The sequence below is a fragment of the Ammospiza caudacuta genome, chromosome 21, assembly GCF_027887145.1.
Source record: "Ammospiza caudacuta isolate bAmmCau1 chromosome 21, bAmmCau1.pri, whole genome shotgun sequence".
In the NCBI taxonomy this organism is placed as follows: domain Eukaryota; kingdom Metazoa; phylum Chordata; class Aves; order Passeriformes; family Passerellidae; genus Ammospiza; species Ammospiza caudacuta.
In genome coordinates this window covers 1707048-1718511 of record NC_080613.1, presented here as the reverse complement: position 1 = coordinate 1718511, position 11464 = coordinate 1707048, and the positions used below count along the sequence as shown (strand labels likewise).

The 11464-nt window shown below is 46.9% G+C and overlaps 2 protein-coding genes across 2 annotated transcripts in view; one reads left to right on the top strand and one right to left on the bottom strand.

Moving 5' to 3' along the window:
* Positions 1-2189: 2189 nt before the first annotated feature.
* Positions 2190-4695, bottom strand: NDUFA8 (NADH:ubiquinone oxidoreductase subunit A8). The gene is made up of 4 exons (XM_058818398.1): positions 4603-4695; positions 4355-4518; positions 2901-3066; positions 2190-2435 (listed from the first exon to the last, which is right to left on the bottom strand). Exons 1-4 carry the CDS (start codon positions 4651-4653, stop codon positions 2298-2300), a joined length of 519 nt encoding a protein of 172 aa, XP_058674381.1. The 5' UTR covers positions 4654-4695; the 3' UTR covers positions 2190-2297.
* A 442-nt stretch (positions 4696-5137) lies between these two features.
* MORN5 (MORN repeat containing 5) overlaps positions 5138-11464 on the top strand; it is a 14325-nt gene continuing 7998 nt past the window's right edge. Inside the window, exons 1-3 of the mRNA XM_058818240.1 lie at positions 5138-5284; positions 5511-5622; positions 6470-6601. Of these exons, the coding sequence (XP_058674223.1) occupies positions 5138-5284; positions 5511-5622; positions 6470-6601 (391 nt within the window). The remainder of the gene's footprint in view (positions 5285-5510; positions 5623-6469; positions 6602-11464) is intronic.

Sequence of the window (11464 nt, the reverse complement as noted above, 5' to 3'; positions counted from 1 at the left end):
TCCATCTGCCAAAAAATTGTCAAGACACATTCCTCAAAAATACTTTTATGGTCATTACTGAATCTCGACATCCACTTGTTCTAGTTTCCATTACAGCTCCAAAGGAGCATCCAGGTTTGAGAAAAGCCACAGGATTTTCAGCAGAAATAGCTGCCTTCAGGCACTGTCCAAAGCACCACCAAAAGCCTCTGGTAACACTTTCCCAAACATTTAGCCAAGAAACAATTATCACAGAGAGGTTAATGAAGGAAATGCTCAGAGTACAGCTGAATTCTACTTGACTTCATCATTTCATTGTTCTCCTCAGCTGATCTCTTTTGTACTTTCACCTGTTCATTTCTTGAAACTGAAGAGGGAACCTAGGCCAGCAGACAGTTAATTCTGACATTTTAAACCATGATCAGTGTATCATTACTGGATCCCACAGCTCTGACCCAAGAGGCTGTAGATTCAGCTGTCAAGAAACAGAAAATAACCTTAAACCTTTGAGGCTCAGCATAAATCAAAATCACTTTTTTTTTTTGCTTACAGTACTGGCCAACTTAAGGGTGGGGTTCCTATTAGGCTGTTGAAAAAACCTGCCCTCCTACTTACGAATGTCTTTCTTTTCAGAAGCAATCTAATAGGAAAAATTACTCTTTAATTGTGATTAGGGGCTGACTACTGGAATGCCCATGCCTGTTAATCCCAAAGCAGATGTTCAGCAGTGCAATATGCAGACAATAGTAAGTTATTAACAGAACACGGTAAGATCTAAAAACTCCTGATAACTGTTGGAGTGGTCAGCAAAGACCTGATGTGATTCGTGTTAACATCCCAGAACAATCCATCCTCCCCTCAGCCAAACCTCACTGCACTCACTCAGCTGAATGCAATTAGACCCCAAGCTTGTCCTAATTTCAGTCTCTGCAGAGAAGGGTTCTCTTTCTTCAGCCAGACATGGCTGCTCCAAGATGGTGGCAGTGATGGGCAAGGAGAAACTGCAAAGGTGCAGCACCAGCTCATAGATTTAGGCAAGGACAGCTACGACAGCCTGGTATGTACATTAAAATAAAACACAGCACCTGCCTTGAGTTTCAGTCAATGCACCCCAATAGAAAGCGGCAAGAACCCAGAAGCCTCGCAGTGCACAAGCTGTTTTTAGATAAATCTTATACAATTTTCCCTCTAGCTCCATGGATCAGAAACACATGCTGCAGCTATAGAACCATTACAGTTTAATCCCACCTCAAACAAGGAGATGGTAAAACTTCAGATCCTACTACCAGCAGGCTACTCAAGAAGAGCAAAAAAAATAGTTTCACTTTGCCATAGTTCAAGTGAGACAATCTCACCCTGAGCAAGTTAAATTGCATGTTGCTTTGGAAAAACAAGTTCATTGGCTTTTTTTGACCTTGCTATTAGATGGAGGTGAATGAAAGACTAGATCCAACTCCTATGAAAAACTTGACTTTCAGATACTGTAGAAAAGATAAATTTTAAAAAGCTCAATAACTCCTCCATCGAAAAGAACACCACAGCGAAACAATGGGAAGGATTTGCCCCAAATCCTTTAAGTCAGGGCCTTGAGACAGACTAGAATCTTCTTTCCTACCCTGCTTAGTGGGGCACAAGATTCTTTAGGAGAAATTTTTTCCTGAAAGGTGTTGAAAATTTATTATGATTTTTCTGATAATGTAGCTTGTGTTCCCCCAGTAGAACAGTCCAAAAAGTGGAAGTCCCTAACCAAAGTTGTATGAGCAGCTGGGAAGCACAACAGAGATCTTCATGGCAGAAACAGCACTGCCCCCATACCTAGCAAATGCCAGATTCCACTAACCCCTTGCTCCAAGACAGATTTTAGGTTAAACCTCTACAGGAGTCCCTTGGAAAGAATGCACAATTATCAGTTGCAAGACCAAGGGAAGACATTAATGACTTGTTTGTTCCCAGAGTTTCCTTGATCCATGAGGCAATGTTCTCAGTATGTAAATCAAGCCTCACACCAGTCTGTGATTGATGGGCCAGCAGTCAAAGACTGGAACTGCGTTTGCACACATCCCAGACAATCCTGGTAATCATGATCACCCCGCTGACGTTACTGGTGCCCAGAGCGTCCCCAGGGCTGTGTGACTGCAGAGAGCTCTGAGCAAAACAGGGAAATGCATTGTTCTCGTTGCTATGAGTTTAAAGAAGTCTGCTCAGCCATGTCATGGTTTTGGGCTCTTTAATTATTAGTAATACCCAGCACACACCACACAATTTACACGTGCAAGTGCCACATCTCCGCACTTGAGTCACAGCACAGCCTGCCCACTTCACCAGGACCAGAAAAAGAGCCTGCTGCCAAGGGGAGAGGGCTTCAGCTCCCCTTCTATGGGTGGGTTTGGCTCTGGTCTGGGCCTAGAGTGATAGGCATTCTCAGGCAGAGGACGGTCTGTCTTCACCTTCGTAACCTGGAAAGAAATGCAAAGAAGTGATACAAGTTCTCACAGCATTCAAAAGCCAGGTTGAGTCAGAACTTCAAGGAAGAACTACCAAGAAGAACCAAACAATAGTAAGGACACATTGTTCAGCTGATGAGAGCTCCTCAGTACTTCTAAGAAAAGGGAAGGGAGGGGTGTTTCATCACAGCTACAGAATAGCTCCACGTGAGCATAAGCTTCATTCTTAAAGGAAAAGCCTCTACCAGGAAAAGCAAAAAGCAAGAATTTCACTGTCTAAGAAAAGCACAAGCCTTCTGGAAAAGCAACTATGGAAAATGCTGCCAGTCTTGACTCCTACTATCCCACAAATTCCAGCGCTGAGTTCATGAAACACCATCGGGCCAAGAGATGCTGGAGACCTGCTCTGGACAAAACGCTCACAAAGGGAGGAGAGCAGGACCTGCCTGTGTGCCCCTGTGAGGGGTAAGGAGTTACCTTGGAGAGGTCTCCCAGGTCGGGCCTGACCCAGCCCAGCTTGTCCAGCACGCAGGAGTCGAAGGCTGCCTGCTGCTTGCGGCAGCGGCGCAGCTCCTGCTGGTTGCTGTAGTCGATGCACGTCCAGTAGGCCGTGAAGGGCTCGGCACAGTGCGTCCGGATTCTCCTGGGGACACCACAGCACAGACCCTCAGCACCAACCACACCCAGGCTGCTCATCCCACCCTCAGCTCAGGGCCAAGCGGGGTCTGCAGCTTTCAGCTCTCAGGAACAGCTAAACCTTCGCTCAAGTCCGTATTTGGTACAGGTACCTGTGAAATCTCCATCGCTGCAGCTACAATTGATGACAGCAATGATTTAACTGAGATCTTTGCTGGGTGGATGTTCACAGCTCCTCCATGGGATGTGGTGAACACCACAACGGGACATCTTTGTTTTGCCAAATAATTTAGTTATGTTATATGGTGCTCTCTAATGCTTCCAAATGATTCTGTGTCTAAAGCTCAAAAAACCATGCTCAGAGCAGAGGTTTCAGCTGCTGCACTGGAGGTGGATATGCCCTGAGGTAATTAAATTAGGCCCTGTACAAACAGCACTGGCACGTGCCTTGGAGCTATGTGTTTGGTCAGGAGAGGCAGGTGGTGCCCCTGCTCAAGCTTTCTCAGTGCTTCACTGGTGAGACAGGGAGGACAGAGAGTGCAATGCTCAGGTTGGTTTCTGGAGTTCATCACACAGCTGCAAGGTGCAGCAGCCTCACACCACTGCCCTGAGTTCCCAACAAAAACCAAGGCCGCTTGCTCTGGAACAAAGGCACAAGAGCTTCAAGTGACAGGATAAATCCATGTAGAAATGAGCAAGACAAAACACATGGCCTCTACACCCAGGAGTTAAGATTAAGAAGAAGGTATAAAAGTTTTGAAGGTGGTGATGGCGGCAGTATTTTTAATTAGAATAATGGAATTACAGAATAGTCTGGGTTGGCAGGAACCTTAAAGTTCATCTCATTCCACTCCCTGGCATGGGCAGGGGACACCTTTTACTACGCCAGGTTGCTTCAAGCCCCATCCAACCTAGCCTTGGACACTTCCAGGGATGGAGCAGCCACAGCTTCTCTGGGCAACCTGTGCCAGGCCTCACCACCCTCACAGGGCAAAATTCCTTCCTAACACCTGATCTAAATCTGCCCTCTGTCAGTGTGAAGCCACCCACCTTGTTCTGTCACATTGTCACAAGTCCCTCTCCATCTCCCTTGTAGCCCCTGCTCGTACTGAAAGTTGCACTGAGGTCACCCCGGAGCCTTCTGTTCAGCTCTCCCGGCCTGTCCCCACAGCAGAGGCGCTCCGCTGGAACGAGTGACCGCCAGCGCTCCAATGACCCTGCCGGGCACGGCCCGGAGCTCCGTCACCTCAGGCCCGAGGGGCTGCGGCGGCGCCTCCCGGCCGGGGGCCGCTCACCTGAAGAAGTCGATGGCGCACTGGTTCACCTGCCGGCCCTCCCTCAGACACTTGCGCGGGTCCTTCTCCTCCCAGCGGCACAGCATGAACTCCTTGTTGGGCCGGTCGCACTGCGAGCCGTAGTGGTGCGCCGCGGCCTTCAGCACGGCCGAGCTCACCGCCACCTGCGGCGGGGCACAGCGGCCGTGAGGACGGGCGGGGACGGCAGGGCAAGGCGGGGAAGGTCCCGCCGGCCCTCACGCACTCACCTCCTGCACATCGAGCTCCTCGAGCGGGGGCACCCGCAGCACCCCGGGCATGGCGGCTCTCCTTGAGCGCCCTCAGCGCCCGCCCCGCACCGCGCACGCGCGGCCGCGGGGGGGCGGGGCCGGGCCGGGGCCGGGGCGGGGCGGGGCCGTTGTCCCGGTGACCGGGACGCGCCGTCGGGGCCGCCATGGAGCTGGTGGGGGATCGGTACCTGGGGGGAGTCATGCGCGGCAGGTGCGGCCGGGCACGACGGGGAAGACGGAGGGACCCGGAGGGGGCACGGGGGGTGCGGGGAGGGGTGGAAGCGGGGGGGACCGGGAAGGGGCGGGGGGGAGCACCGAGAGATGGAGGGCACAGCGGGGTTCACAGGGGACACGTGGGAGCGGGGGTCCGACAGGGAGGGCAGGTGGGGACTGGGAAGGCAGGGAGGTCGCGGGCATTGCAGATGGGCCGTGGGGACAAAGGGGGATTGCAGGGGGCTGGTGGGACCCGAGGGACGCGGAATTGCCACCGTCCACCCCCTCCATCTCTTCCAGGATGGAAGGATACGGCTACTACACGCTGCCCATGGGCACCGAGTACCGGGGCTCGCTGTGGGACGGCATGTTCCACGGTCACGGCGAGCTGCGGCGCCCCACCGGCGGCGCGTACCGGGCGCTCTGGGAGCGCGGGCTGCCCACGCAGGTACGGCCGGGGGGCTGCACCCCGAGGGTGAAACGCGCGGAGTTCCGAGGCAAGGCCGGGTTTGACCCCTCGGGTGCGTGGGGGAGGCTGCTGGCACCGCAGACGGGATTCCCGACCGAAGGCGATGGAGCCGCGCTGGCCCTGCTGCGGCTCTGCCGGCGCGCCCTGGCCTTGGTTCCGTCCATCCATCATGTTTATTAACTCTGCACTCAAACGCGTTTTGCAGGGGAAATACACTTTTACAGATGGTCTCGAATTCGAGTTGGAAAAATGGCTTTACTGCGACGGCTACGACAGAAGATTCTATACAGAAATCAGCTCTGGTTTTAAACCACCAGGTACTAAATTGCGTTTGCGATCCTGAGAGTCTGGAAGGAATTAAACTAACAACTTTGCTTAAGAAAGATTAATTCAGCTACATGAGTAACATGGAGCAGAAATGCTCTGGCTAATTTCATGCAAGCCTGAGATGCTGCCAGGAGAATGTGGACAGCACCTTCCACCAGCACAGCCTGGGGTGCAGCTCTGCACCCACCGGGGTCTCCTGGGGCAGGACAGGCCTTCATCATCTGCAGCTTTTGACATCCTCATTAACCCCTTCATACCATTCACCCTCCCTGCCTCAGCAGGGGGCTTTTGATACAGACAAGTGCAGCAAAAGCAATTTAGTTTGCATCCAGGGCACCAAATGAGGCTTCAAGCATCTGCCCCACGTAGCCTTTTAGAAGACACCAAAACAGATGTTTGTGTTCAGTCTATGTTTTTGCTAGCCTCCTATAATGTTATTTATTTTAGTAAAAAGGTGGGTTTATAAAGGAAAAAAAATTGAGTAAAGTCTGTAATTTAATACACACAATACATAGAATATTTTAGTGATGACATGGAGTTGTGTGAAGCCAGCGATTCTCTCCTGGCCCCATTTTGGATTTTAGGGCTGGACTTGTAATGTTAACTTGGTGGGCTGAATCATGAGGAAATCAAAGTGATTATTTTTTATCACACAATCTTTGTGTGTGCATTTTTCCATTTTCATTTCCCCATCTGCACAATTGATGAAATGTTTTACAAAATTTATTGTGAGGTAACTCTGTTATTTTTATAGCAAACACCATGGAGATGTATATTAGTTATCTTGATCAAAGGCATAAATTAAAAAAAAATTCAAACCTTGTTTTTCCCCTTCAGGCATTGCTCAGCTTACAAATCTGGATCCTCCCAAAATAATCCCAAAAGGTTGTTATGACTGTGGTGATGGATTCTATAACCCCAAAACCAGAATAGTTGTTGACTACAAACGCAAGTTTCTGAGAAATGCAGGTATGATTTCACTTCTTCTGCCAGGTAAACTAAGAAGGGTTTATTATATCTTCTAGGCTGCCTGATTAAAGCCAAAATATAAACAACTCCATGACTTGGTTCTATTATCACTGAGCTAAAATATCTTTAACTTATTTATTTTATCAGTGATTTATGTATCCCCAGAGCGGTACAAATCATATTTTGCAAAATTACAATGAAGTATTCCCAAGCATATATGAATAAATATGTTTTATTGCCATTTGGTATGTTAATCTCAGAAAAATCTTCAGTCTCTCCTGTTATGATCTCAAGCAAGGGAGTGGTTGTTAGGGGCACATCACTGATCCTGAAAGCTGAAAAGCTCCATGTTGTCAACAGCAAAGTGCTTAAGCATGTGCTTATCTCTACATGCTAGAATTATTAAAATGAGTCTGGGTTTTACCTTTCTGAAAGAAAGCCTTCACCTTGGAGAGCTGTGTTTGGAGTAGAGTCTGGAAAATACACGGATAGGTCTTCAAATTAATAAACCTTGGGGAAAATGACCAATTACCAAGCCAAAAGAGAAACTTTTCAAATTAAAAGCCACAGAAGATCCCCAAACAATTGACACTGGGATAACTAAAAAAATGTAATCTGACCTGAAAAAAACCCTACTTTGTGTTCTGGCTATTTACTCTTTGTGTTTATCACCTTTTCGGTGCAGAGGGTTTTAAAATGAAACTGATTTCTGAAAACAGCCACCCACCATGCTTTTTCTTTTTTTTCCCCTCAAATGTCCAAATTGCAAAACCTCTTTTTTTTTTTTTTCTAGTAAACAGAACATTTCATTTTCAGTGTGCTACAGTTTAACAGTTTTGTTGCTTGGAAACTCCATTTTTCAGCAAATTTACTATTTGTTGTAAAAAAATTCTGCTCTGCTCTACTTTCAAGAGCTTTTGTGAGTGTGCACTGTGATATTGGAGGAGGGAAGTGGGGAGGGGTTAAATGAATTGGAGATACCATCTGCTATAAAATATACCCTGTGATACATGGCCTTAAACGTTGAATAAAAACTGATCTAGATTATTACAAATGGCATTGATCCAAAATACTGGAATGCAGTGGGCCTACTGATGAGGAAGATAAGCAACATGCTTTCCAAAAACACAGGAACCTACACAGATTAGTACAGGAGGGAACGCCTTGGAATTCAATTTATTGTTTTTTAATCTGTTCTTTGAACTCATTGTCCTTTATGACATTTATCTCGAGCCCTACAAATTATACCAATCAATACGGGCCCGGCGGCGCAGCGTGCGGCCTGCCAGAGCGCTGGAGATGGGCTTGGTGTGGCCCTTCCAGCCAGGCCTGCACACAAAGTTCAGCTTGTTGATGTGAGGGTGAAGAAGGAATGTGTCATGTAGGCCAGACCCTTCCTCTCGAGAACATGAACACAATTGAAAAGCCCGGCACTTGTTCAACATCAGAGGAACTCCTGCCGCCCCAGGAGAGATGATTCAGGGCACAAGGCCACTGAAGCAAAGAGAAAAGAAAAAAATGTAAAAAAAAAACCCAGCTGTAAGCAGAAGAAACTGAGGAAGAGGCTGAGATGACAGGGAACAGATCCAGAATTACTCCATTATAGGTTGGGCAGGAAAGAGCAGGAAAACCTCCAGGCTTCCAGCCAAGTCTTGAAAGCATCAAAAGCAGATGGTAGGAAGCATTCAGGAAGTTCTTACAACAGCTTGACAGGTTTACCAAAATGACACTATCTGCCTCAGCCCTGGCAGCAGGCTTCAGAACACTCCAGGGCTCACCTTTCACCCAGGCCCTATTCTGAAGCCATTGCCAATTGTTCCTGGGCTGTTTGAGGGATCCCTGAGCGTGGCACAGCCTTGGCCCAGCCTGCAACGGCCTTGTCCCAGCCTGGCACAGCCAGGCCCAGCTCCAGAGCAGGGCACAGCATTACCCTGGCAGCTCCTGAGCCTGGCAGGGCCTTGTCCCAGCCTGGCACAGCCAGGTACAGCTCCAGAGCAGGGCACAGCATTACCCTGGCAGCTCCTGAGCCTGGCACGGCCTTGTCCCAGCCTGGCACAGCCAGGCCCAGCTCCAGAGCAGGGCACAGCATTCCCCTGGAAACTCCTGAGCCTGGCACGGCCTTGTCCCAGCCTGGCACAGCCAGGCCCAGCTCCAGAGCAGGGCACAGCATTCCCCTGGAAACTCCTGAGCTCACTGGCAGCTCTGCTCGGTGGAGATGAGAGAATGGGGAGCCCCAGGGAGGCTCCTGAGCTCCAAGGTCTGACCCTCATTTTCTCACAGAGCTCTCGCTGCTGGAGCAGCAAAGGCCCCTCCTGAAAACATCAGCAGGCCCAGGGAATGAAATGACAGCAGCAGCTTTGTTAGAGTTTTTATCTAGCAAGCTTTTCCAAATTCTCATTACAGCCTCGCAGTTATTACTCCGTCCCTAAACCTCTGTTTCCTTGGGGATGCTCAAATTTCTCCTGGTTCTCCATGTGTTCTTCAAGCTTTTCTTCTTGCCAGTATTGCGAAGTACGCGAAATTGAGCCATAAATAAGAATGGGAAGGCTCGTTTGTAAGAAGATACCTTGTTTATTTTTAATAGATACCAGGACCAGGCTCCTGTTTCACCAGGAGTATTCCTCTTGGTTTTTTTCCCCCCCAGAAATAGGACTCTTGGCACCTTTGTAACAGAGTTTGGTCAATAGAAAGATCGGAAGATTTCCCAATTTTTCAGTGAAAAGTAGAAACTACAAGACATTATTTTTAATGCAAAGCAGAGAGGCACAAGAAGACCTGTGACGTTCAGATTTTAGGCCCTCTAAATATCAGAAAACCCCATAACTTTCAAAGAGAAAATAGCATCAAAAAAGGAATTTTTTTATACTGAGATGGAAAAGATCTCAGCAGATTGCCTGGGTCACCTGTCTTGATGAAAAGAAAAGATATTTCTGATGAAAATTGCCTTGTTTCTCCTGTGGTTTTCACAGGGATGGGTTAAATAATATAAAACATGCTTTTCCTCATTCTGAGAATATTTATTCTACTATTTTCATATTTCTTCTTCAGGTTTAATTAGTATGGTGCATAGGGGAGCTTCCTGTAGTGCAGTCAGTATTACCTGAAATATATTCGTACCTCTTCCTATAAATCAAGAGCAGAAAGACACAAAATCTGCCTTTTCACTCAGAGCTCAGGCAGGGAACTGAATTAAGAGCAGGATTAGGCCTAGAAGACCAGGACAAGTGTCTTATTACGAGGGGCTTTGGTGTTGCTGCAGTCCCAAGCCAGCCAGCAATCAGCATTTCTACAAGGCTGAAAGTCTCGTGAAAAGCAGCAGGAAAAATCCTGCTGCTCCAGGAATCATTATGAGCTGAAAAGGTCAAGATTCAAGAACATTATTTTCGTGTAGTTTAGAGAAGTCTGGGGTTAGAACGTGTGAGGTGGTGAGGCTGGCCTGACTCCCCAGGAAAAGGGGCAAAGCCATTTTAATTCTAAGCCTTATTAATCACAGATTTACAATTTCCTCATGTTGTTACCTTGGGATGGAGAACTCATGCTTGGTCTGAAAGAGCTGAGAAGCACAAATATTTTGGACAGTCAGCAATGATGTGTTCAACCATTTCAGGTTTATCCAAATACACAAATCCATGAGAGAAATCTACATTCAGACTTTTTTTCCCTCACAACTCAGATCTGACTCGCACCAAGTGCTCTTTGGGAAATATAGACTTTGACTTGTCTGAAAAATGCAGTTGAGAAACAGCCATAACCACTCAATAATCGCTCAGGGTAATATTTCTATACCTACCCTCATGTACCCCAAACACATGCACATGTTTGCATGCTCTTTCTCAGAAACTACTGGAGAATTGGGTGTGGGATGAGGACCTGGCAATTTTTCAGGCCTGGAGTATTTCTGGAAAAAAGACAGCAAATTTAACTTCGAGTCAACTGCAGTGCAGGAAAAAAGATTGACTGCTCTGAGGGATCGTGCACGGAGCTTTATTCCCTGTTCTTCTTTGAAATTGCCTGTTCTGATGATGGAGGGAGGGGATGAACAGCCTGATTCCAGGCTAGTCCCCCAGTCATTGCCTAAGAATGTGGAGTTGTTTTGGCAGATGCCCTGAGCAAGGAGAGGAAAGCCCCAGCAATACACATACAGAGGGAATATAGTATTTTTGTTCGAATGAATTTAGCTTCCCATAGATTTAAATGTCTACTTATAAGGCAGGACCATTTAATCTTTTGTACATTTGTTTCTTTTTTATTTGACTTAAGATACTGAATTTAGATGAGGTTTAGTTCCTACATATTGAAACTCTTAAAAGCTCTTCAAATAATTGTTCTTTGGATACTTGTTAAGCTAAAGAAATCAGTTTTGATCGGCAGTAAAAGTTCATGCTATTTTAAGTGCAATGCTATAGCTATTTTCTGTTGTATATTTAATCATTTTGAATTATATGTCATGTAAAAGATTTTAGCTCTGGGGCATTTGCCAGATGGCTGATTCTGCATTTCACACAACAAAAGAAATAATGTTTGTGTAAAGCTCTTAAAAATAGTTGGTAATCAGTATATTCTACAACGAATAGGATCCAGACCTGTTTGGAAAAAAACCCCAGCTTTTGCAGAAATTAATTTAGAGGATTTGGTCTCTACCTCTGGGCTCTGAACAAAACAAATTGTGTCTATTGTTTGCTGATTTTGTAACATTTAACAAGTTAACTGGATTGTAAATTTTACTCATTTTTATGTTAAATGCCATTTATTGCAATCCATTGATCTTTTTCTCTTTACTTTGGCTGACAAACTTATTTCTGAAAGCAGGGTTGTAAAGCAGAGAGCCAATGCTGCTCTCCCTTTATACAAGCAGAGCATATG

Excerpts from the sequence above, each read along its gene's own strand:
- NDUFA8 (XM_058818398.1), bottom strand. The coding sequence starts at position 4,653 with ATGCCCGGGGTGCTGCGGGTGCCCCCGCTCGAGGAGCTCGATGTGCAG. Across the intron at positions 3,067-4,354 it reads TGCGCCATCGACTTCTTCAG|GAGAATCCGGACGCACTGTG; the intron begins GTGAGCGGCCCC and ends TGGTGTCCCCAG. Across the intron at positions 2,436-2,900 it reads ACCTGGGAGACCTCTCCAAG|GTTACGAAGGTGAAGACAGA; the intron begins GTAACTCCTTAC and ends ATTTCTTTCCAG.